At 39.6% G+C, this 25,224-nt stretch overlaps 1 protein-coding gene across 9 annotated transcripts in view; it reads left to right on the forward strand.

The window, feature by feature from the left end:
- The first annotated feature begins 40 nt into the window (after nt 1-40).
- AP3S1 (adaptor related protein complex 3 subunit sigma 1) overlaps nt 41-25,224 on the forward strand; it is a 73,077-nt gene continuing 47,893 nt past the window's right edge. For 8 of the 9 annotated variants that reach the window (XM_081513710.1, XM_081513711.1, XM_081513716.1 and 5 more), the window contains exon 1: nt 41-213. In XM_081513710.1, coding sequence (XP_081369836.1) covers nt 145-213 — 69 coding nt within the window. In that variant the 5' untranslated portion in view covers nt 41-144. Of the gene's footprint in view, nt 214-545; nt 982-25,224 lie in introns of those variants that run through there. The other variant, XM_081513712.1, reaches the window with a different exon arrangement.

Consider the following 25,224-nt stretch of genomic DNA (forward strand, 5'->3'; position numbering starts at 1 on the left):
CCCCGCCCCCACCCTCGGGGACGCGCGCGCGCGCGTGCGGGAGGGGGCGGGTGGGGAAGGACAGCCGGCGAGATCCCGAGGCGAGGCTCGCGCGCCCGCCCCCGCCCTGGCCCCCAGCTCCCACCCGGTCTGCCCGGCTCAGCCATGATCAAGGCGATCCTCATCTTTAACAACCACGGGAAGCCGCGGCTCTCCAAGTTCTACCAGCCCTACGTGAGTACCCGCCGCCGCCGATCGGGGCGAGGCGGTGGGGCGGTCGTTGGCGGCCGGCAGCGCCCTCCGGGCGACCCCCTCAGGCGCGCTGCGGCCCTCCTGGCGTCCCGGCCGCCGCGCGCTCCGGGCTGTCAGCCTCCGGGTGGGTGTGCCAGGTGCCCACCTCCCGCCGAGCTCCCTCCGACGTGGCTCTCCTCAGGCGGCTGCTCCGCTCGTCTGTGGGCTGGGTGGCTTCCCGGCTGTGCGGGCGAGGCCCTGGAGACTTCCCGGTGCGGGGCCGAAGCAGGTCCAGCGGCTGCCGCCTACCTGCGCGCGCGAGCCCACTCGGGTTTGCAGCTCCTGTTCGCAGCCGAGGGAGACGGCGCGGAGCCGGTCGGTCTGGCAGCCCCACCTCTCCGACTCCCAGCCTTTCCTGCCTGACTTCTTTCTCTTCTCCTGTGTGGACAGATGGGCTAGTGTTTTTTTTTTTCCGCTGTAATCCTCTCGTCGCGCAGGAACTTTGACTTCCTGCGTTTGGAGAGACCTGCACGCTCAGTAGTCTCTCCCGTAGGTTGCCATACGTGATCGACTGCTCAGTGTGACTTTCCGGTGTCTCCTTTTTAACGACAAAGATAAGTGAGGACCTAACGTTTCTCTGTGGCTTTTCCCCTAGCGGCTGCGTTCTATTTACTCCTGCAATAACTGGCGAAGATTGTTGTTTGATCAAGTAAAACGGTGATGCTATACCTGAAAGTTACCATTTCAGCGACTGGTTTGTCCTTTTTCTATGTAAGGGAGTTTGCTCTAATTTATAGTTTTTCCTCTGCTTACAGAGAATAGTAATATTTGTTAAACTCTTTCAGAAGTGTAAATATTGTGGGAAAATGCAGGGTTTACGGTAGTAATTTACAAGTAATTTATCACTGTTTGATGGAGGGTTATAGGCCAGTGTGCCTATCTGAGGGCAAAATTTACCACTCCGTGAAACACAAAATTAGGCTCTCAGTGACAGTATTAATGTGGATATATAACTCTTGTTTATTGTTGCATTATTTATTGTTGTATATAACTTTGTATTGGACATTTTGCTTAGAGCCAGAAAATGAACTTTCAATTAAATATTGAAACTGTGCCATGGCTAACACTTCTATGCAGATAAATCCCAGATGGAAGTCATTCCTGCCTTTAAAAATTAAATGTGACAGTTTCACTTTGCCTGAAATGATAATGCAGTCTGTGGAGGTGTTAGTTGAAGTGAGAAATCTTGAGCTCATTTTTCATATCCGTAAGTAGTTTTGCTTTTCTTGGCGATAAATAAAAAATAATATTTTCTACTACTCCTGTTTCGTTTTAGTGTAGTATAATTTCGATCCTAATACTTTAAGAATTCTTCATCATTCTTTAATCCAGGATAAAATTCTAGTTGATTTTTCTGAAAAAAATCCCCTTGATTTTACATTGTTACCCATTTGCCTTAAATACAGTGCTGTGCTAGCCTTTCCTGAAGGTATCTTTCTTTGAGCCATTTTGCCCTGCCATCCATTTGCAGTGTAGAAACAGTATGTTCCAGTTGTGAAACAGAATTTTAACATGTGCTTCTCCATATCTCCACTTAATAATCAAGCACTATTCAAAGTAGAAGGTTTTGTGCTAATCCATAATATCAGTGTAACCACTCCTGTAGTGTAGACTTTAACTATGTGCAGAAAAATGTGTCAAATTTGAAATGCAGAAATACCTCTTTCTCTTGTCCAACGCTGGCAACAGAAATATGTTTTACCTTTACTTAGTAGGTAGCAGTAACGTTAACGTGGAACAGTGGCCGCTCTGGTGTCATTTTGTTGTTGTTCAGTCATGAAGTCATGTCCGACTCTTTGTGACCCTGTGAACTGCAGCACTCCAGGTTTTCCTGTCCTTCACTATCTTGCGGAATTTGCTCAAACTCATGTCCATTGCTAAATGACGGGTGTGGCTGGGAGTAGGTTGCTAAGAGATATAAAAGAAGAATCTAGTGGTCACTGAATGTGAACAAGTGGGGGATGCCAGGAAATGTTATTACTCTTTCATAAATCGAGTTTTGCCAGCTGTTTATTTATTTTTGTCATTCAGGAATAATTTGAAATTATTTATATATTTGCTTGCCTGTTTGAGGGCAGAAATCCTTTTCATTCAATCAGTTCATTTATTCAGTCAGTTTGTCAACAGATATTGATTTTATGCCTACCATGTGCAGGCAGTGTTTTAAAATTTGGAGGTGAACAAACAGATAACTTATGCTTTTTCAGCTGGGACATAGACAAAGGTAATAAGTAGAATATATACCATGCCGGATAGTAATAGGCGCTGTGGGGAAAATAAAGCAGGGAAGAGTGATAGAGAATGCAAAGGTGACACTTTAAAATAGAATAGTCAGATAAGTTACGCTGAGATGGTGATACTTGAGCAAAGACTTGAAGGAGGTAAGAAAGGCAGCATTGCAATTATCTGGGGGAAATTCTTTCCAGGCAAAGGGAGCAGTAGGTACAAAGGCCCTAAGGAGGGAATGGAAGAACCTGTCCTGTTGGAAGAACACCAGGACTGGCATGGCAAGAACAGACTATGTACGGAAGGAGGAAACGAGGTCTATATGTGTGGGGCAACAGAGTTTATTCTATTCTCACTGCCTGCAGTGTCCTTCCCTACCATTGCCAGGTGTCCAGATTATGGGTTTAACTCATCACTTAAGCATCCACTGAAGCCTGTTTGTCTTGCTTAAAGATTCCTGTTGGTTCTTAGGATTTTGTTTTTATTTTATTATGGTATACTATTCTGTTTCAGATTGCATAATTCCTTGGGGCATCCTATACATTCCTTAACAGAAGGTATCAGGTTTTAAACATTTGTGTTACCCCCAGCAATCAACATTAAGCCTTAAATATAAAGAACTCTGTATTTCTTTGCTAAACACATTCATTAGAGTTTCCTAGCTTGAGATGGAGTGTGTTTAGAAATGATTTCCTAAGGTTCCTTCCAACTCTTAAAATTTAGTCTTTTTATTAACTGAAAGTTTTAAGAATCCATGTCTTTAAGACAGAAGTTGTTGTGGTCCTTTAATGGACCGGAACTTGGGGATACAGAGTCGACCAATAAAAAAGTGAAAGAAAGAAAAAAATAGGCTGAGCCGCATGAAGGGGACAGAGGAGAGAGAGGGAGAGAGAGACAGAGAGACATGGGGATCAGTGCTTTAATGGAACAAAGGTGTTTAATCAACATATTGTGGGCATATATATACTCTCTTACAAGATAGCCCTTTTTAGCAGAGATAGGGATCAAAAATCTAACAAGTCATCTAGAAAGCCGGAGGCTAGAATTATTCTCTAGAGAGGGGGTTGTAAAAGTAACTTTACATAAATGTATCCTGACAAGAAGTAATGAGGAAACAGCTGTTACTGCAACTGTTTTGGTTTTTAGTTGAAAGAAGGCTTTAAGAAGTATATATCCAATAACATTGACAGTTTTGAGTTTAATTTATTGAGGGATATCTAGGGGTGTGGTTTGGGTACCATTCCTGTACTCTGATAGGATGCTGAGGTGTGAGTCCACCAATAATGATTTGACTCTGAAGAGTGTGAAAACTGTTTAACCATTTGCCAAACAGTTTCCCTTACTGCATTGGATTTCCACTTCTCATTTATTTTCTCTTATGATATAAGTTTGTATTTACCCTTTAATAGTACAGATTTCCAGTTCCTGCTGTAATAAATGTTTAGATTTGATTGTGCCTCCAACCTGCTGTTCAATGTATGGGACATATAAAGTCACCCTAGGTTTTCTAAACTGAGGTTTTTGGTTCATTCTGCTAGAATCAGACATGTAAGATTTCAAGAGTGGACTCAGCATTCATTCACTTTTGTTTTTCCCTCCTGTATTCTTGAACTGGGCTTCCCAGATGTCGCTAGTGGTAAAGAACCCACCTGCCAATGAAGGAGATGTAAGAGATGCGGGTTCTGTCCCTGGGTCAGGAAGAGCCTCTGGAGGAGGGCATGGCAACCCACTCGAGTATTCTTGCCTGGAGAATTCCATGGACAGAGGAACCTGGCAGGCTATAGTCCATAGGATTGCAAAGAGTCAGACACAACTGGAGTGACTTAGCACGCAAGCACATCCTTGAACTTGACTGCAGAAATCCAAATGTTTTTTTGCTTTACTTCTTTAATTGACATTTAGACACAGCAACTTGGCAACAGTAAACTTTAGTGTTTTAATATTTGCCTGGCAATATCTGTATATTACTATAAATCACTAAAGAGATTTATATTTCATAAACCAGATATATATTTTATATAGCCATCAAGCAAGGAAGAAACCCTTGGGTTATGATTCTCATGTTATTAATGCACCATGGCATGTCCTTTGGTGAATATCTGTAATAAAATAAAAGTGTTTTCCTTTTATATGAATTATTGTAGTTGTGTCTACAGATTTAAGCAATTGTGTATGTATAAGGGTGCGCACAAAGTACAAACAGAAAAGTTTTCAAACTATTACATACATGAGTTGTCTCAATATTCTTATAAACTATATCTGACTATTAAGTTGTTTTTCAACCAAATGCAAGCCCTAGATAGAATGCTCATATTGTTCTTTCTTTTTTTTGAATTTGTTTACATAAAAAATATAAAGTGTAAGTATATATAACTATTTTTCTTTTAAAAATTTCTTTGAGAAAGATGCATTGGTGTTGACTGATGTCTTTTTTAGCAGCTGTTAAGACATTGTGGCAAGTGGGATAGTTAAACTTATTTTTATGATTGAGATGTCAACAATTTTAAGTTTAAATTTAGGTATTAACACATATTAACACACAGTATTTGACTGTTTTGTTAACAAGATAATTCAAAATTATTTCCTTCCACATGAGTTAGGACACTTTTGGCTATACAAGTTGAGTTTTATGTAACCAGACTCCAATTTGCTTTAAAAGGAACTTTGTTAGGATACAGAATAGGAAATGCAGACTAATAGACAAACTCCAAAATTATTTGATTCAGCAAATCAATGACTTCACTATAGATCCAGTTTCTTTCTCTTTCTCTGCCCTACTCTTCACGAAGTTCTATCCAAAGGCTGATTTCCTCCTTGAAATCAGTTTTAATTAATAAAATCGACAAGGAGAGAGTGATCTGTTCCTGTAATCCTGGACTATGTCTTTCCCTTCAGTCTGGGTAATTCTACCCATGCTGGTTAGACTAATTGGGCTCCACCCTTGCAGCTGGGGCTTCCCTTGTGGCTCAGCTGGTAAAGAATCTGCCTGCAGTGCAGGAGACCTGGGTTCGATCCCTGGGTTGGGAAGATCCCCTGGAGAAGGGAAAGACTACCCACTCCAATATTCTGGCCTGGAGAATTCTATGGACTGTATAGTCCATGGGGTCACAAAGAGTCAGACACGACTGAGCGACTTTCACACTTTGACTTGCATCTGAGGATGAGGGTGGAAATATGAAGAAAACTGGTATTCTGTTGGAAAGGGGCAAGAGAGGAGTGGATATGGGTAGGCAAAAAAGTATCCACTATTCCCTCTTCATTAGCTCATGTTATTTCTTTTGACTGGATATTTTCTTCTTCTCTGTAATTTTATTTTTTTTAAAGATTTATTTTATTTTTTGGTTGCAGTGGGTCTTCATTGCCATACACGGGCTTTCTCTAGTTGTGGCAAGTGGGAGCTTCTCTTTGCTGCAGTGCATGGGCTTCTCATTGCGGTGGCGTCTCCTGTTGAGGAGCACAGGCTCGAGGTGCAGGGGCTGTAGTAGTTGCAGCGAGTGGGCTCAGCAGTTGTGGCTCACGGGCTCTAGAGCGCTGGCTCAGCATTGTGGCACATGGGCTTAGTTGCTGTGCAGCATGTGGGAGCTTCCTGGACTAGGGGTCAAACCCGTGTCCCTTGTATTGCAAAGCAGATTCGTAACCACTGGACCACCAGGGAGGCCCCATTCTCTGTAATTTTAGATTGTTTCTGAGGATGTTACTGTCAAGAATAGTTCTTGATACTGTGTGGTTCTGAACACATGACGCAAAAGATCTTACTTAGTTCAAGGTATTCCTTATACCAGTGGAATACTGAAAAATTCAAATTCTAATATAATCACAATTTTTGTAGGTAGTGTACTTAAAGACTTGCTTTTTAAAAAATTAAGATTAATAAACCTGTTGCAAATTGTGTTGGAAGGAAGAAATAAAATGTTCACCGTCACAGTGATTTTTGGTTTGGGGGAAAAGGTTATAAATAGGAAAATGTTATAGTCTACTCCTCTGCCTTTCAGAACAGAAAAAGGCTTTATATTGGGTGACTGTATTATGTTTCTTTGGTTAAGCTGATTGCTAAATTATTTATTGTTTTAATTTTTAAATAAATTTATTGTGATCACATGAAAAATATGTGTTAAGATCACTAAGTTCATCCTTGATTTCACCACCCATAGATAGCTGTTGCTATTTAATGTATTTCTTCTCTATGTCTTCTTAAACTTTTTCTCTAGAATATCCCAATGAAGAGTATATCCCTTTTAGACATTAATAACACAAAGAACGCATTGAAGCTGTCACTGGATTTATAGAACACTTGTGGCTTTAAGATAACCAAATATTTTAATGTCTTGTTAATGTCATGTCACTAAGTCATGTCTAACTCTTTGCAACCCCATGGACTGCAGCATACCAGGCTTCCTTGTCCTTCACTATCTCCTGCGTTTGCTCAAATTCATGTTTATTGAGTTGGTGATGCTATCCAACCGTCTCATGTCTAGCTGTTCTGTTATTAAATATTTAAAATACATAATGTATATTAATTGCATTTTAATAACTTGCATGTATTTTTTTTCTCCATATATATTTTCCTCCCTCCCCCCATAGAACTGAACTTATGTAAGTAACCTGAGTATATCAGGGCCCTTCCCTTTTTTTGATTCTGAAGGGAAATCTTTGCTAATTTTTGTGATAAAGTCAAAGAATTCATTCTTTAGCACTTGGAATTGTCTTTGTACTTTTGGGATTACTGATTTCTTCACTGCTGCTGCTGAGCCAAGGCAGTTCTGGCCCTGTCAGCCTTCCTCTCACCAACTCATCTGAACTGCAATATGGATATACAGGTTTATTTACTAAAGGGGCAGGAAACTCTCAAGCTGCATAGGAGGAGTAAAGGCCAACATTCTAGCTATCAGGTGTTAAATTCTTGAGACTCCAAGAGGAGACACATCCAGGTTTAATCCTTTGATACTTTCAAAGTGTCCTTTTTGGATACTATCTGACCTGTCCATTGTACTCTCCATTCTCTCCTCCCCTGCCCATATTCCTTCAACACATATTTATTTGTTGTTTTGTATGCCCCTGTTCTAAGCTCTGGTAGTGTTGTAATGAGTAAGACTGACATCCTTCCTGCCCTGTGGGTTTATTAATACTTTCCAGTGACAAGAAATAAATGACATAATAAATGAATTTCCAGTGACATAATAAATGAATTATGTCAAACTGTGATTGGTCTATGAAAAAAAAATGAAACCGTGTAGGGGAATAAAGAATGATGGGGAGAAGCTATCTTAAATAAAATCATCAAGGAAAGACTCTTTACAAACCTGACATTGGAGAAGAGAACCTAATGAAGTGAGGAAGTGTTTGAGAAAAACTGAGGAAAGAACGTTTCGGGCAGAAAGAGGTGCAGGATCCCTCAGACGGGTCCACAGTTGGTGTGGAGATATAGCAAGAAGGCAAGCGAAGTGATCACAGGGAAGAGTGACAGGAGATGAAGTCAGAGAGAAAGAGAGGGACAGAGCATGCCTGTGTCAAATCGCACCATCTCTTCTTCCAGTCTTTCAGTCAGATGACATCATCCCTGTCGTGTTCTCCACAGGAAGCAGCGTTTCTCCTTGAATCCCACTTGTATTTTGCATGGTTGAACAATGCCTCTCGCCTCTGCAGGAGAGGCAGTGATGCTCTCCTCTGCTCAATTCCTTTCTTCTCTACGTGGTTTGGAGAGGTAGGAGAGCTCGCCCAGCAAATGAAGGTAAAAGTGAGAGCTCAATTCTGTGCAGCCTCTGTATTAATGAGACCAGTGATCAAGCTGGTTTCGTTTCCGAAGTCACCTGTGAAGTAACACAGCTCAAGAAGAAAAGCATTTATCTTTCTCAGACAGACATCTCACAGCCTTGATTGTAGATGAGCAAAGCTTATGTGAAGCCTACTAGACCACCTCTCTTATCGTGCCAGGAAGCATTTACATCTTTTCTGCTTTGCTTGGAGCCTCCTAATGCAAGAATCCATAGTTGTCAGTCATTGTTCTCTTTGTTACCCAGGAGGAAAGGGCTCTTGATCAGTGTGTCAGACCAACTATATTGTTTGGATGACTGTGTGCTAGCCAGTTAAGTGGGAAAGATTGCCAGTTCATCCCACCACACATGTGTTATGCCATTACCTGTCATTGATAATTCTTAGTGTGATTGTTATAAAATGATTTTTATGGTGATAAAACATTTGTAACAGATTTACCATTTTAAGTATGTAGCTCTTTGGCATTAAGTAAAGTGTTGTGTAACCATCACTACCATCCATCTCAAGAACTTCTTTGTCTTCCCCACTTGAAACTTTGTACACTGTTTAACACTTAACCCCTCATTGTCCCCTTCCCCCTGGAAAGCCACTGGCAACCACCATTCTACTTTCTGTCTCAGTGAATTTGGTTAGGAATCTCATGAAAGAGGAATCATGCAATGTTTGTCCTTTCATGACTGGCCTCTCACTTAGCAGGCATGCGTGCTATGCGTGCGTGCTAAGTGGCTTCAGTTGTGTCTGACTCTTTGCGACCCCATGGACTGTAGCCTGCCAGGCTCCTCTGTCCATGGGATTCTCCAGGCAAGAATACTGGAGTTGGTTGCCATGCTCTCCTCCATGGGATCTTCCCGACCCAGGGATCGAACCTGTGTCTCTTATGTTTCCTGCATTGGTAGATGGGCTCTTTACCACTAGTGCCACTGAAGCCCTTCACTTGGCATGGTATCTTCAAACATTTCACAGTGTTGTTGCATGTGTCAACTTTTCCTTCTTTTTCAAGGCTGAATAATAGTCCATGGTATATATGCACATGTCATGCATTATTTATCCATTTATCTATTAATGGATGCTTGGGTTCCACTTTTTGACTGTTGTGAATAATGCTGCTATGAACCTGGGTGTTAGGTTATACTTCCCTATTGACTAGTGATGTTGAGCATCATTTCGTGTATTTACTGATCATTTGTATATCTTCTTTGGAGAAATATCTAAGTACGTTGCCCATTTTATAATCAGGCTATTTGGTTTCTTTGTTGTTGAGTTGCTTCTTATCAGATACATGATTTGCAGATGTATTCTCCAAATCAGTGGGTTGCTTTTTCACCCAAGGAGTGGTATCCCTTTTCAAAGGATAGTGTCTTTTGATGCACAAAATTTTTGATTTTGGTGAGGTCCATACTTTTTTTTTCTCCTGTGCTTTTGGTATCATATCCAGAAAATGATTTTTTTAATGACTATATAGTAGGTTATTGTATAGTATATCATAATTTTTTTAACCAGTCTTCTGTGGACTTTTATTTTGAATAAGGTTTTTTAAAGTGAATGTGAGTACAAAAATACTTTCAAAACCTGATGCATAATAAAAAGTCAGTATTTGTTACCTAAATTAATAATGACTTTCATTGATAATTTTATTATTACTACTTCTTGTTACTTCCTATCCTTGATTGGAAAATTATATAGCTAAGGGACTAGAGAACAGTCCAGAGATTGTTCTTGGATGTTCTATTTCCTCAAAATGAATTGTCTCTCTGTAGACCTTGTTTTGGAGTGAACTTCCTTCTTATTACAAAATGCAAAGTTCTACGAGATTCTTCCAGAGAAGAGTTTCATTGGGAGGTATTTTATTTTATTTATTTATTTATTTATTTTTCTTGGGAGGTATTTTAAAGAGAAAGCTAAAAAACTTGCCCAGCTTTTTTTTTTTTCAAGAATTCATGCAAAGATGGGCTCAATAAAGGACAGAAATGGTAGGGACCTAACAGAAGCGGAAGATATTAGGAAGAGGTGGCAAGAATACACAGAAGAATTGTACAAAAAAAGTTCTTCACGACCCAGACAATCACGACGGTGTGATCACTCACCTAGAGCCAGACATCCTGGAATGTGAAGTCAAGTGGGCCTTAGGAAGCATCACTACAAACAAAGCTAGTGGAGGTGATGGAGTTCCAATTGAGCTATTTCAAATCCTAAAAGATGATGCTGTGAAAGTGCTGCACTCAATATGCCAGCAAATATGGAAAACTCAGCAGTGGCCACGGGACTGGAAAAGGTCAGTTTTCATTCCAATCCCAAAGAAAGGCAATGCCAAAGAAAACTTAAACCACTGCACAGTTGCACTCATCTCACACGCTAGTAAAGTAATGCTCAAAATTCTCCAAGCCAGGCTTCAGCAATATGTGAACCGTGAACTTCCAGATGTTCAAGCTGGTTTTAGAAAAGGCAGAGGAACCAGAGATCAAATTTGCCAACATCCGATGGATCATCGAAAAAGCAAGAGAGTACCAGAAAAACATCTATTTCTGCTTTATTGACTATGCCAAAGCCTTTGACTGTGTGGATCACAATAAACTGTGGAAAATTCTGAAAGAGATGGGAATACCAGACCACTCGACCTGCCTCTTGAGAAACTTGTATGCAGGTCAGGAAGCAACCGTTAGAACTGGACATGGAACAACAGACTGGTTCCAAATAGGGAAAGAAGTACGTCAAGGCTGTATATTGTCACCCTGCTTATTTAATTTATATGCAGAGTACATCATGAGAAACGCTTGGCTGGAGGAAGCACAAGCTGGAATCAAGATTGCCGGAAGAGGTATCAATAACCTCAGATATGCAGATGACACCACCCTTATGGCAGAAAGTATAGAAGAACTAAAGAGCCTCTTGATGAACGTGAAAGTGGAGAGTGAAAAAGTTGGCTTAAAGCTCAACATTCAGAAAACTAAGATCATGGCATCCGGTCTCATTACTTCATGGCAGATAGATGGGGAAACAGTGGAAACAGTGGCTGACTTTATTTTGGGGGGCTCCAAAATCACTGCATATGGTGACTGCAGCCATGAAATTAAAAGACACTTACTCCTTGGAAGGAAAGTTATGACCAACCTAGATAGCATATAGAAAAGCAGAAACATTACTTTGCCAACAAAGGTCTGTCTAGTCAAGGCTATGGTTTTTCCAGTGGTCATGTATGGATGTGAAAGTTGGACTATAATGAAAGCTGAGTGCCAAAGAATTGATGCTTTTGAACTGTGGTGTTGGAGAAGACTGTTGAGAGTCCCTTGGACTGCAAGGAGATCCAACCAGTCCATCCTAAAGGAGATCAGTCCTGGTTGTTCATTGGAAGGACTGATGTTGAAGCTGAAACTCCAATACTTTGGCCACCTGATGCCAAGAGCTGACTCATTGGAAAAGACCCTGATGCTGGGAAATATTGAGGGGAGAGGAGAAGGGGACGACAGAGGATGAGATGGCTGTATGGCAATACTGACTTGATGGACATGCGTTTGAGTGGACTCGGGGAGTTAGTGATGGACAGGGAGGCCTGGCATGCTGCAGTCCATGGGGTCGCAAAAAGTCGGACATGACTGAGCGTCTGAACTGAACTGAAACTTTAAAAAAGTCTTTAAGGTATAATTTATAATTCACATACTATAAAGTTTACCCATTTAAAGTGTACAATTCAGTGATTTAAAATTTTTTTTATTCATGGCTGTATTAGTGCAACTATCAGCATAATGTATATTTAGAATATTTTTATCAAACCAAATGAACCTCTTACCCGTTATCAGTCAATCCCTAATCTCTACTCCCCCCAGCCCTTGGCAACTGCTAATCTATTTTCTGTGTATTTAGATTTGCCTATTCTAGACATCTCATATAAATGAAATCATAAAATGTGTAGTCTTTTGTGGCTGACGTCTTTTCACTTAGCATGTTGTTTTCAGGATTCACCCCTGTTGTAGCACGTATCAATACTGCATTTTTTATGGCCAAATAATATTCCACTGTGTAGACATTCCACATTTGTCCCTCTATCAGTTGATGAGTGTTTGAACTGTTTCTACTTTTTGACTGCTGTGAATAGTGTTGCTATGAACATTCATGTACAGATTTTTTCTGTGGACATATATTTTCGTACCTTTTGGTTTTGTATCTAGGAGTGGAATGACTAGGTCATATGGTAACTATGTTTATTAATTGCTTAAAGAACTGCCAGATTGTTCTCCAGATTGTCTTTTCCATTTTAAATACCCATCAGCAATGTATGAAGGCTCCAATTTCTCCATATCTTCTTTAACTCTTATTTTATTACGTGTCTTTTTGATTCTAGCTAGTGTGGTGGATATCAGATGGTATCTTATTGTGATTTTCATTTGTATTTTCCTAATGACAGTGACAGTGAGCATCTTTTCATGAGCTTATTGACTATTTGTATATCTTTGAAGAGAAGTCTATTCAAATCCTTAATCCATTTTTGAGTTGGGTTATGTGTCTTTTTGTTATTGAGTTTGTAAGAGTTATTGATTTACTCTGGATGCAAACACCTTACAGATACCTGAGTTGTCCACCTTTGTTGGTGCTTTTGCTCTGCTGCTAGTGTCATTTGCAGCTCAGAGGTTTGTAATTTTAAAGTCTGTGTTTATTTGGCCACATTGGGTCTTTGTTGCGGTGCATGGCCTTCATTGCCCTGTGACATGTGGGAGCTTAGTTCCCTGACCAGGGATCGAACCCGCATCCTCTGCACTGGAAGGCAGATTCCTAACCAATGGACCAGAAGGGAAGTCCCTAAAGGTTTTTTATTTTGATTTTGTCCAGTTTATCCTCCCCCCCCCCCTTTTGCCTGTGTTTTTTGGCATATCTAAGAAAACTTTGTCTAATCCAATATCATATAGGTTATATTTCCTTTCAGGAGTTTTGTAGTTTTCTTACATTTAGGTCTGTGATATTCTTTTGAGTTAGCTCTGTGTATGGTGTGGGGTAGAAGTTAATGTCATTTTTTGCATGTAGTTATCCAGTTTTCCTATCAGCATTTGTGGAAAAGACTACTCTTTTCCCATGGAATTGTCTAGGTACCTTATTCCAACTTTCTTCCCCAAATTTTGCTTTGTTTTTTGGTTCTCAGACCTTTCAGCTTCCACCATGGTTCAGGCTCTCTCTTTTAATATTTCAGACTCAGTCTGTCACCTTCTCAGCTGTTTGTTATTTAAATTGAATAATAGGGTTTTTGCCACTGAAAGTGGCAAACTTCTTAGTATGATAGGTGTTAATTGTAGAGTGTTGATAATAGCTTTCACATATTGAGTGCTTTTTGTGCTAAGCATTATTAATACATTTTTATACATTGTAGGGGGAAACACCATTGAGTTCAAAGAAATTTAATGAACTGTCTGGGCAAGTGCTAGTATAATTTCTGTTGCAGGTGCTGTCTTCTCTCCTTGTTGGTTGGGATTTAGGGGTAGCCCAATGATGACTGCTTATTCTTTATATACTCAGGCTAAAAGTGAAGCCTACTCACATATACCAAGTTTCCAGGCAGACGTCCAACTTGGGATAGATCTGGCAAAAAACCCCACGCTAACTGAATTTTTTTTGTTGAGGCCTTCTCTTTTTCATGTTTTCTAAATGTTGGAGTGCTCTGTGGCTTGGTTTTCAAACTTCTTTTCCCTTTAGGAAAAAGATAGTCTTTCTCTCCCTTTTGCATTTTAATGCAAAGTAAACTAATTATTATTCCTCATATATGCTGCTCTCTGTGGTCATGCTTTGGTCCATGCTTTGGCCCAAACTTTTCCTTCTGCCTCCAATGTTATGTAGCGTCACCTTCCTTCTTCTCTGCATTCCTGAATTCTGTCTATTCTGTAAGGCCATCCCTAGATATACGTCACTTTTCTTTGAAGATAATCTTGCTGCTGAAAATCATGTGTTCCCCTTGACTTCTTACAGTATTGAGTATATTTTTTGTGCTGTTCTTATGTCAGAGGTTATCCCCTTTTATCATAAAGATGTCTATTTCTTTTGTGAACAATAAAAAAGGCAAAATATAGAAAATGAAATAAAAATACTAAGTAGATACGTTCATTTTATTTCTTGTTTTAAGCTCTTTCGGAAAAGAAACTTTCTTTTTGTGTTGGTAATTGTTGATCTTCTGACATTCAGTGGAGTAAATGAATACACTTTAAGAAAAAAATTATTTGTAGGGGGCAGGGAAGCAGATAATGATATATTTACTGTCTGAGTAGAGGAAAGTTTGGGCTTTAAAGTTGCCTTTTGTTTAGGATATATGTTTAGAATCAAGGAAGGAACATGGAAAAATGTAAGGTTTTATTAGTGGGCTACTGGATTTTCAAAATTTAGTTTTCAGTGTGGATTAAGAAGTATTAAAAATAATAAACATTGTTGCCTTTATGTAATTCTAGTTGTCTTTAGACTGATGTAATCTAGGAGATGTGACTGACTGAAATGTATGTGTATCTTTTGACTTCTGTTATGAAACTGTAGCGTTAGGAAATCTGATCAGCCTGAAGCAAGCTCCAGGCTTCTTTATGAAAGCTGTTAAATTAAATTGATTTTTAAAGAAAGGGAAATTGTCTTTTGTCAGTAGAGACTTGATTTGTTTAATCTTAACTTAGACTTTGGTTGCTTGATTAAAATTTCAGGGCTTCTTTCTAGTATTGATTTTCTTAGTTGAGTATTGCTTGGTATTTTAAGAAAGATGATTCCAAGCAGCAGTCTTGAAGTTTGTATGAGAAATTCTTTTCACTGTTAAAACAGTGAAACATAATTAAAGTTTAGCATATTTAACCTGTTATTTGTTTATAAACAATAATGTAATGCAAAAAGATAATTTTTCTTAAAAGTCCTGTAAGACCTTTATACTATCATTAGAATTCTAGAGCTGTTTAACGGATGATGACAAGGCCTCAAAATGGATATTCTAAAGTAAGTCAATGTTAATCCATGCTTATTATGTGCCAGCTGTTGTTTTTTAGAGCTTTATGTGTGTTAATTCAATCCTCACAACAACTCTGTGAGGTATATATTATTATTCTTGCTACCAGAGGAAAACTCGGGTAGGTAAAGCAATTTGCTCAAAGTTACACAGTTAATAAAGACCATATTCAGGAATAAACCCAGGTAGTCAGGTTGCAGAATCCATACTCTCTTCCCTCCCTTCTTTATTTTTAGCTTGCTCATCAAAGTTGTATACATAAGCATAGGTTATAGAATGTAATGGATTCCTCACTGGCTCAGCAGTAAAAAATCTGCCTGCAGTGCAGGAGATGGGAATTCCATCCCTGGGTCAGGAAGATCCTTTGGAGGAGGAAATGGCAACCTATTCCATTATTTTTGCTGGGAAAATCCCATGGACAGAGGATCCTATTAGGCTGTGGCCCACAGGGTCCTAAAGAGTCGGATATGACTAAGCGACTGAACACACACACACAAAGAACTATTATATAGTTCTATAGGATTTATTATGAAAAATAACATGCTCTCATTCCCCTCCTCCCATAGGTACATACGTTTATCTGATAACTCGGTGTTGATCACATGTCTCTAAATAACATGCTTGTTTTGTTGCTTATAGGCAATGGGCATTTTTCACTTGTCAGCATGATCTGTTGACTTCTGCTCTTGAAAATGATTATTTAGCTCTTTTTCCACCCCTCCCTCTCAACATCTGTATCCTTCCAATCCTTTCATAGTTACTTCATAATTGTGGTTAGATCAGTATTTGATGTTTACATTAGTTTCTTTTGTGAACACCATCCTCATCTGAACCATATTATAAATCGCTTAGTTTTTCCTGACATTTCATTTTCCTTGGAGATACAGTCACCTTTTCCTTTGATCTAATCTTTTATTTACTTACCACTAATTCATGTCTTTGTCAGTTGTCTCAGTTATATACATCTTCTATCGGTTTCTTATTCCTGAAGAAATCTCTCCTGGAGAGATTGATTCAAGATGGCAGAGTAGAAGGACATGCGCTCATCTCTTCGTGTGAGAGTACCAGAATCACAATTAGCTGTTGAACAGCTATCCACAGGGGAACTCTGGAACCCACCAAAAAAAAAAAAGAAGGAAATCTCTCCTGAAATCCTCTGGACCTGCTTTATGGCAGTCATGTTAGAATCTTTGTTACTGTAGGTATTCCTTTTTCCTGTTCCTATGTTGGATCTCCTTTGCTTGGTTTTTTGGTTTATTACCTTACCATGGTGGAACATATCTTCCAGTGATTTCTTGAGAAAGAAAGATCATGGGAGATATTAATAGATTTTTTTGAGACTTTGCAAGTCTGAAGAGACTGTAACTTTACATTGACCACGTATAGAATTCTTGCTGGAAATAACCTTTCCTCAGAATTTTGATGGTATTGCTCTATTACCTTTTTTTTTTTTTTTATAAATTTATTTATTTTAGTTGGGGGCTAATTACTTTACAATATTGTAATAGTTTTTGCCATACATTGACATGAATCAGCCATGGGTTTACATGTGTTCCCCTTCCTGGACCCCCCACCCACCTCCCTCCCCATCCCATCCCTCTGGGTCATCCCATTGCCCCGGCCCTGAGCCCTTGTCTCATGCATCGAACATGGAATGGTGTTCTCTTTCACATATGATAATATACATGTTTCAATGCTATTCTCCCAGAACGTCCCACCCTCACCTTCTCCCTCAGAGTCCATAAAATTGTTCTATGCATCTGTGTCTCTTATTCTGTCTCGCATATAGGGTTATCGTTACCGTCTTTCAAATTCCATATATATGCATTAGTATACTGTATTGTTGTTTTTCTTTCTGGCTTACTTCACTCTGTATAATGGGCTCCAGTTTCATCCATCTCAGTAGAACCGATTCAAATGTATTTTTTTTAATGGTTGAGTAATATTCCATTGTGTATATGTACCACAGCTTCCTTATCCATTCGTCTGCTGATGGACATCTAGGTTGCTTCCATGTCCTGGCTATTGTAAACAGTGCTGCGATGAACATTGGGGTACACGCGTCTCTTTCACTTCTGGTTTCCTCGGTGTATGTGCCCAGCAGTGGGATTGCTGGGTCATATGGCAGTTCTATTCCCAGTTTTTTAAGGAATCTCCACACTGTTCTCCATAGTGGCTGTACTAGTTTGCATTCCCACCAACAGTGTAAGAGGGTTCCCTTTTCTCCACACCCTCTCCAGCATTTATTGCTTGTAGACTTTTGGATAGCAGCCATTCTGACTGGTGTGAAATGATACCTCATTGTGGTTTTGATTTGCATTTCTCTAATAATGAGTGATGTTGAGCATCTTTTCATGTGTTTGTTACCATCTGTATGTCTTCTTTGGAGAAATGTCTGTTTAGTTCTTTGGCCCATTTTTTGATTGGGTCGTTTATTTTTCTGGAATTCAGCTGCAGAAGTTGCTTGTATATTTTTGAGATTAATTGTTTGTCTGTTGCTTCATTTGCTATTATTTTCTCCCATTCTGAAGGCTGTCTTTTCACCTTGCTTATAGTTTCCTTTGTTGTGCAAAAGCTTTTAATTTTAATTAGGTCCCATTTGTTTATTTTTGCTTAATAGATATTACCTTTTAGTTTCCAGTATTGTTATCAAAAAGCCTGATGAAATTCTGACTGCCTGTTCTTTGTGTACTGACCTCTTTTTATCTCCAGAAAATATGTAGACTCCTGTTTGTCTGCAGTTTCTTAAGTTTCATAGGCCCTTGCTATTAATCTGTTTTCATTAGTTGCACTGGGTTCTTGATGGGCCCTTTAATTCTGGGAATTCTTGTTTTCCCTCCTTGAAAAATTTCTCAGTTCTCTTTTTTGGAATCTCCTTTTATTTAGCATTCCTCTGGATTGCTGTTCTACTTCTGTTATTCTTTCTCACCTATTCTATTTTTCTGCCCTTTGGTCCAATTTTTTGAATGGTTTTTCTCACTTTATTTTCCAGTGTTTCCCCTGAATTTTAAAATTTCTCTTTATATTTTTAATTTACATGAACTCTTTTTAAAAATTTTCTGAGTGTTACTGTTTTATGGTATGCTGTTCCTATTCATAGTTGGATTATTGTTTCTTACCTCACTAGTATTAATGACATACACTTAAATTTTTTCTTCACTCTACTTGGTTTATTTCCTTTCAGTTGCTTTTCACCCCTAGTTTTGTCCTCAGCTTTTATTTAGAGCTTTCATCAGATGTCCACTAATCTTTGGTTGACTTCTTTGTAAAAGTCGGACACTAAAAGCTAACTGGAAACTCTGACTCCATGTTGTTGTTCGGTCGCTCGGTTGTGTCCAGCTCTGTGACTGTGTGGACTGCAGCGTGCCACGCTTCCCTGTCCTTCACCGTCTCCCGGAGTTTGCTCACACTCATGTCCATCGAGTCAGTGATGACAACCGGCCATCTCATCCTCTGTCATCCCCGTCTCCTTCTGCCTTCAGTCTTTCCCAGCATCAGGGTCTTTTCCAATGACTCAGCTCTTCGCATCAGGTGGACAAAGTATTGGAGCTTCAGCTTCAGCATCAGTCCTTCCAATGAATATTTAAGGTTGATTTCCTTTAGGATTAACTGGTTGGATCTCCTTGCAGTCCAAGGGACTGTCAAGAGTCTTCTCCAGCACCGTAGTCTGAACGCATCAGTTCTTTGGCACAGCCTTTTTTATTGTTGAGCTCTCACATCCATACGTGACTACTGAATCCACGAATAGAGGTTGTCTATATGAGCTTTACTTGAGATGGTCAGGCTAGGCAGTTTCACTAGTGTAACAGTGGAAACTGCTATAACAGCAGTCTCCCCACATCTTTGTGCTTAATACAATAAAGGTTTATTTTTAACTCACATTAAGTCTAGTATTAGTGTTCCTGATCAGCTAGAACCTACTTTGTGGGCATTTATTTGTCATTCTTGAGATGATGTCAAAGGAACTTCTGCATCTAGTTACCATGGAAGATAGTATAGGAATTTTTATGAGTGAGGCTTGGATGGTATATTTTTTAAAATAAAAAAAATTTTTGTTGACATATAGTTGATTTACAGTGTTGTGCCAATTTCTGCTATACAGCAGAGTGACTCAGTAATACACATACATTCTTTTTTAAAAATATTCTTTTCCATTATTGTTTATCACAGGATATTGAGTATAGTTTCCTGTGCTATACAGTAGGAGTTTGTTGTTTATCCATCCTACATATAATAGCTTACCTCTACTAATCCCAAACTCGCAGTAGTTCTCCCCACTACCACCCTTTCCCCTTGGCAAGCACAAGTCTCTTCTCTTTGTCTGTGAGTATGTTTCTGATTTGTAGATAGGTGTATTTATGCCATATTTTAAGGTCCACATATAAATGGTATCATATGCTGTTTGTCATTCTCTTTCTGACTTCACTTAGTGTGATAATCTTTGTGAAGTGAAAGTTGCTCAGTTGTGTCCGACTCTTTTGTGACCCCATGGACTATACAGTCCATGGAATTCTCCAGGCCAGAATACTGGAGTGGGTAGCCTTATCCTTCTCCAGGGGATCTCCCAACCCAGGGATCAAACCTGGGTCTCCTGCATTGCAGGCGGATTCTTGACCAGCTGAGCCATGAGGGAAGCCCAAGAATACTAGAGTGGGTTGCCCTGCCCTCCTCCAGGAGATCTTCCCAACCCAGGGATTGAACCCAGGTCTCCTGCATTGCAGGCTGATTCTTTACCAGCTGAGCCACAGGGGAAGCCCCATGATAAGTCACATCTGTGTTTCATTCATTTGTATGGCTGAGTGGTATTCTATTGTATGTATGTACCGCATCTTTATCCATTCATCTGTTTGTGTCTGGGCTGTTGTAAATAGTGCTGCTGTGAACAGAGGGATGCATGTATCTTTTCAAATCATAGTTTTGTCTGGGTGTATACCAGGAGTGGGATTGCTGGATCATATGGTAATTCTACTTTTAGTTTTCTGAGGAACTTCCCGTACGTTGACTGCACCAACTTACATTCCCACCAACAGTGAAGGAAGATTCCCTTTTCTCCATACCCTCTTCAGCATTTATTATTTGTAGACTTTTTAATGGTAGCCATTCTCACCAGTGTGAAATGATACCTCTTTGAAGTTTTGATTTGCATTTAAAGAAGACATACAGATGGCCAGTATTTTTTTTTTTTAACAACTGGCTTACCTGGGAGGAAAGAGCTCTATTTTGTAGTATTTGCTGCATGGTGTAAGTACTCCGTTGTGGTCAGTTTCATGCTATCCACATGCTGTAGTGACATCGTGTGACAGAGTGCAGAATTTGGAAGATATATGCACAGTTGGCTTTCAGTTGTGCCAGCTCTGGTCTAGAATTCTGGAACCTGACCAAAGGAAAGAACTATGGATTTCAGCATCTGGCTTGTTGACATTTTCTTTATCCCCCCGTTTTCAGTATGGCCTGGTATTTACTTTTATTGCTGCCCTAAGAAATGACCACAAACTTAGTGACTTAAAAATAACACAGATTTACAGGCATACCTCATTTTATTGCCCTTTGTTTTATCATACTTTAACCCAGATTCTGCATTGTTTACAGATTGAAGGTTTGTGGCAACCCTACCTTGAGCAAGTCTATTTGTGCCAGTTTTTCTAACAGCATTTGCTCACTTGTGTCTCTGTCACATTTTGGTGATTCTTGCAATATTTCAAATATTTTCATGATGATTTTCTTTGTTATAATGGTCTGTGAGTGATCACTGATGTCACTGTTGTAATTTTTTTGGGTGCCACAAACCACATGCATATGAGAGAGCAAACACACACCAAATGTGTGTGTTCTGACTGCTCCACTGAGCAGCCAGTCCCCTTCTCTCACCCACTTCGTGGGTCTCCCTGATTCCTGAGATACAACAACTTTGAAATTAGAGCAGTCAGTGACCTGATAGTAGCCTATAAGTTGTTCAAGTGATAGGAGGAGTCCCACATCTCTCACTTTAAATCAAAAGCAAGATGTGGTTAGGCTTAGTGAGGAAGGCATGTTGGAAGCTAAGGTAGGCTAAAAGCTTGACCTCTTGCACCAAACAGATGGCCAAGCTGTGAATGCAAAGGAAACGTTCTTGAAGGAAATTAAAAGTACTATTGGAGTGAGCATACGAATGATAAGAAAGTGAAATAGCCTTACTGCTGATGTGGAGAGAGTTTCAGTGGTCTGGATAGAAGGTCAAACCAGCCACAACATTCCCTTAAGCCAAAGCCTAATCGAGAGCATGACTCTAATTCTTCAGCTCTGTGAAGGCTGACAGAGGTAAGTATGCTGCAGAAGGTAAGTTTGAAACTAGCAGAGGTTCATTCATGATGCTTAAGGAAAGAAACCTTAGTAACATGAAAGTGTAAGATGAAACAGCAAGTGCTGATATAGAAACTACATTGAATTATTCAGAAGAATCAAGATAATGAACTAAGGTGACTGTACTAAACAACAGATTTTCCGTGTAGACAGAACATCCTTCTATTGGAAGAAGATGCCATCTAGGACGGGCCTGGTGTCAGTGATCCAAAGACTAGGCTGACTCTTCTTAAGGGCTAGTGCAGCTGGTGACTTTCATTTGAAGCCAGTGCTCATTTACCATTTCCCAAATCCCAGGGCACTTAAGAATTATGCTAATGTTATGCTAAAATTGTGCTACTCTGCTTGTGCTCTATAAATGGAACAACAAAGCCAGATGACAGCACATCTATTTACAACATGGTTTACTGAATTTATTTTAAGCCCACTGTTAAGACCTCCTGCTCATAAAAAAAAAAATTAAAGATTCCTTTCAAAGTATTATTGCTCATTGACAATGCCGGTGGTCACCCAAGAGCTGTGGTGAAGATGTACAATGAGATTCACGTTATTTTCATGCTCTTAATACAGTATCCATTCTACAGGCCACAGATCAAGAAGTCATTTTGACTTTCAAATCTTCTACTTTAAAAAATAAATTTTGGAAGGCTATAGCGGCCATAGACAGTGATCCCTCTGATGGATGTGAGCAGTCACTTGGAAACCTTTAGGGAAGGGTTCACCATTCTAAATGCTATTAAGAGCATTTATGATTCACGAGAAGAGGTGATAATATCAACATTCACAGGGGTTAGAAGAAGTTGATTCCAACCTTTGTGAATGATTTGCAAGGGAGGGATTCAAGACTCCAGTGGAGGAAGTAATTGCAGATGTGATAGATAAAGCAAGAGAACTAGAATTAGGAGCAGAGCCTGAAGATGTGAATGCAGAGTTCCAAAGAATAGCAAGAGAGATAAGAAAGTCTTCCTAAGTGAACAGTGCAAAGAAATAAGAGAAAACAATAGAATGAGAAAGACTAGAGATCTCTTCAAGAAAATTAGAGATACCAAGGGAACATTTCATGCGAAGAGGGAAACAATAAAGGACAGAAATAGTAGGGACTTAACAGAAGTAGAAGGTATTAAGAGGTGGCAGGAATACACAGAACTATACAAAAAAGATCTTCATGATCCAGATTACCACGATGGTGTGATCACTTACCTAGAGCCAGACATCCTGGAATGTGAAGTCAAGTGGGCCTTAGGAAGTATTACTATGAACAAAGCTAGTGGAGGTGATGGAATTCCAGCTGACCTGTTTCAAATTCTAAAAGATGATGCTGTTAAAGTGATGCACTCAATATCCCAGCAAATTGGGAAAACTCAACAGTGGACACAAGACTGGAAAAGGTTAGTTTTCATTCCAATCCCAAAGAAAGGCAATGCCAAGGAATGCTCAAACTACCACACAATTGCACCTGTCTCACATGCTAACCAAGTAATGCTCAAAATCCTCCAAGCTAGGCTTCAACAGTACTGGAACCAAGAACTTCCAGATGTACAAGCTGGATTTAGAAAAGGCAGAGCAACCAGAGATCAAATTGCCAACATCCGCTGGATCATAGAAAAAGCAAGAGAATTCCAGAAAAAACATCTACTTCTGCTTCATTGACTGCACTAAAGCCTTTGACTGTGTGGATCACAATAAACTGTGGAAAATTCTTAAAGAGATGGGAATACCATACCACCTTAGCTGCCTCTTAAGAAATCTCTATGCAGGTCAAGAAGCAACAGTTAGAACTGGACATAGAACAACAGACTGTTTCCAAATTGGGAAAGGAATACATCAAGGCTGTATATTCTTACCCTGCTTATATAATTCATATGTAGAGTACATCATGCAAAATGCTGGGCTGGTTGAAGCACAAACTGGAATCAAGATTGCCAGGAGAAATATCAACAACCCCACATAGGCAGATGACACCACTCTTATGGCAGAAAGCCAAGAGGAAATATTTTTACTTCTTGATGAAGGTGAAAGAGGAGAGTGAAAATGCTGGCTTAAAACTCAACATTCAAAAAATGAAGATCATGACATCTGGTCCCATCACTTCATGGCTAGTAAATGGGGAAACAATGACAGACTTTATTTTCTTGGGCTCCAAAATCACTGGGGACAGTGACTGCAGCCATGAAATTTAAAAGATTCTTGCCCCTTTGAAGAAAAGCTGTGACAAACCTAGACAGTATTAAAAGCAGAGACATTGCTTTGCCGACAAAGGTCTGTATAGTCAAAGCTATGGTTTTTCCAGTAGTCATGTATGGATGTGAGAGTTGGACGTAAAGAAGGCTGACCGCCGAAGAATTGATGCTTTTGAGTTGTGGTGTTGGAGAAGACTCTTGAGAGTCCCTTGGACTGCTGGGTGATCAATCCTAAATTAAATCAATTCTGAATACTCATTGGAAGGACTGATGCTGAAGCTGAAACTCCAATACTTTGGCCACCTGATGTGAAAAGCCGACTCATTGGAAAACACCCTGATGCTGGGAAAGATGGAAGACAGGAGGAGAAGGGCATAACAGAGGACTAGATGGTTGGATGGCATCACTGACTCAGTGGACGTGAGTTTGAGCATGCTCTGGGAGATGGTGAAGGACAGGGAAGCCTGGCATACTGCGGTCCATGGGGTAGCAAAGAGTTGGACATGACTGAGCGACTGAACAACAGCAATATGATAAAACTTGAACAGATGAGGAATTGCTTCATGATGATGAGCAAAGGAGTGGTTTCTTGAGATAAAATCTGCTCCTGGTGGGGATGCTGTAAAGAGTGTTGTTAGAACAACAAAGGACTTAGAATAATTCATAAATTTAGTTGATAAAGCAGTTGTAGGCTTTGAGAGGACTGACTCCAGTTTTGAAAGAAATTTTCCTGTGGATAAAATACTGTCAAGCAGCACTGCATGATTCCTCCTTTATGAAAGGAAGAGTCCATCGATGTGGCAAACTGCATTGTTGTTTTATATTAAGAAATTGCTGTAGTCACCCAAACCTTCAGCAACCACCATCTTGATCAGTCAGCAGCCATTGAGGCAAGACCTTCCGCCAGCAAAAAGATTATGATTCAGGGAAAGCTCAGATGATGGTTAACATTTTTTAGCAATGAAGTATTTTTTAATTAAGGTATGTACTTTTTTTTATACATAATCCTGTTGAATACTTAGTAGCCTACATTATAGAATAAGCGTAACTTTTTTATGAACTGGGTAATGAAAAATTTGGTGTTACTCCTTTTATTGCTGTACTGTGGTCTGGAACCAAACCTTCAGTATTTCCAGGGTATGCCTTTATAAGCACCACATTTTATTTTCTTTATCTATGCATGGACACTTAGGTTGTTTCCATATATTGGTTGTTGTGTATAATGCCCAAATGAACATGAGAATGCTTTTATCTTTTCAAGTTAGTATGAAAATAGTATGTATGAAAATAGTTAGTTAGTATGAAAATTTTCTTCAGATAAAAACTTGAAAGTGAAATTGCTGGATCATGTGGTAGTTCTATTTTTACTTTTTTTGAGAAACCTCCATACTGGTTTTCATAGCAGCTGCACCACTTTACATTCCTATCAACAGTGCACCATGGTTCCCTTCTCTCCACCTCCCCACCAACACTTGTTATTTTTAG

Source organism: Giraffa tippelskirchi, chromosome 7 (genome assembly GCF_054371585.1).
Source record: "Giraffa tippelskirchi isolate mGirTip1 chromosome 7, T2T-mGirTip1v1.2.pri, whole genome shotgun sequence".
NCBI classification, from domain to species: Eukaryota; Metazoa; Chordata; class Mammalia; order Artiodactyla; family Giraffidae; genus Giraffa; species Giraffa tippelskirchi.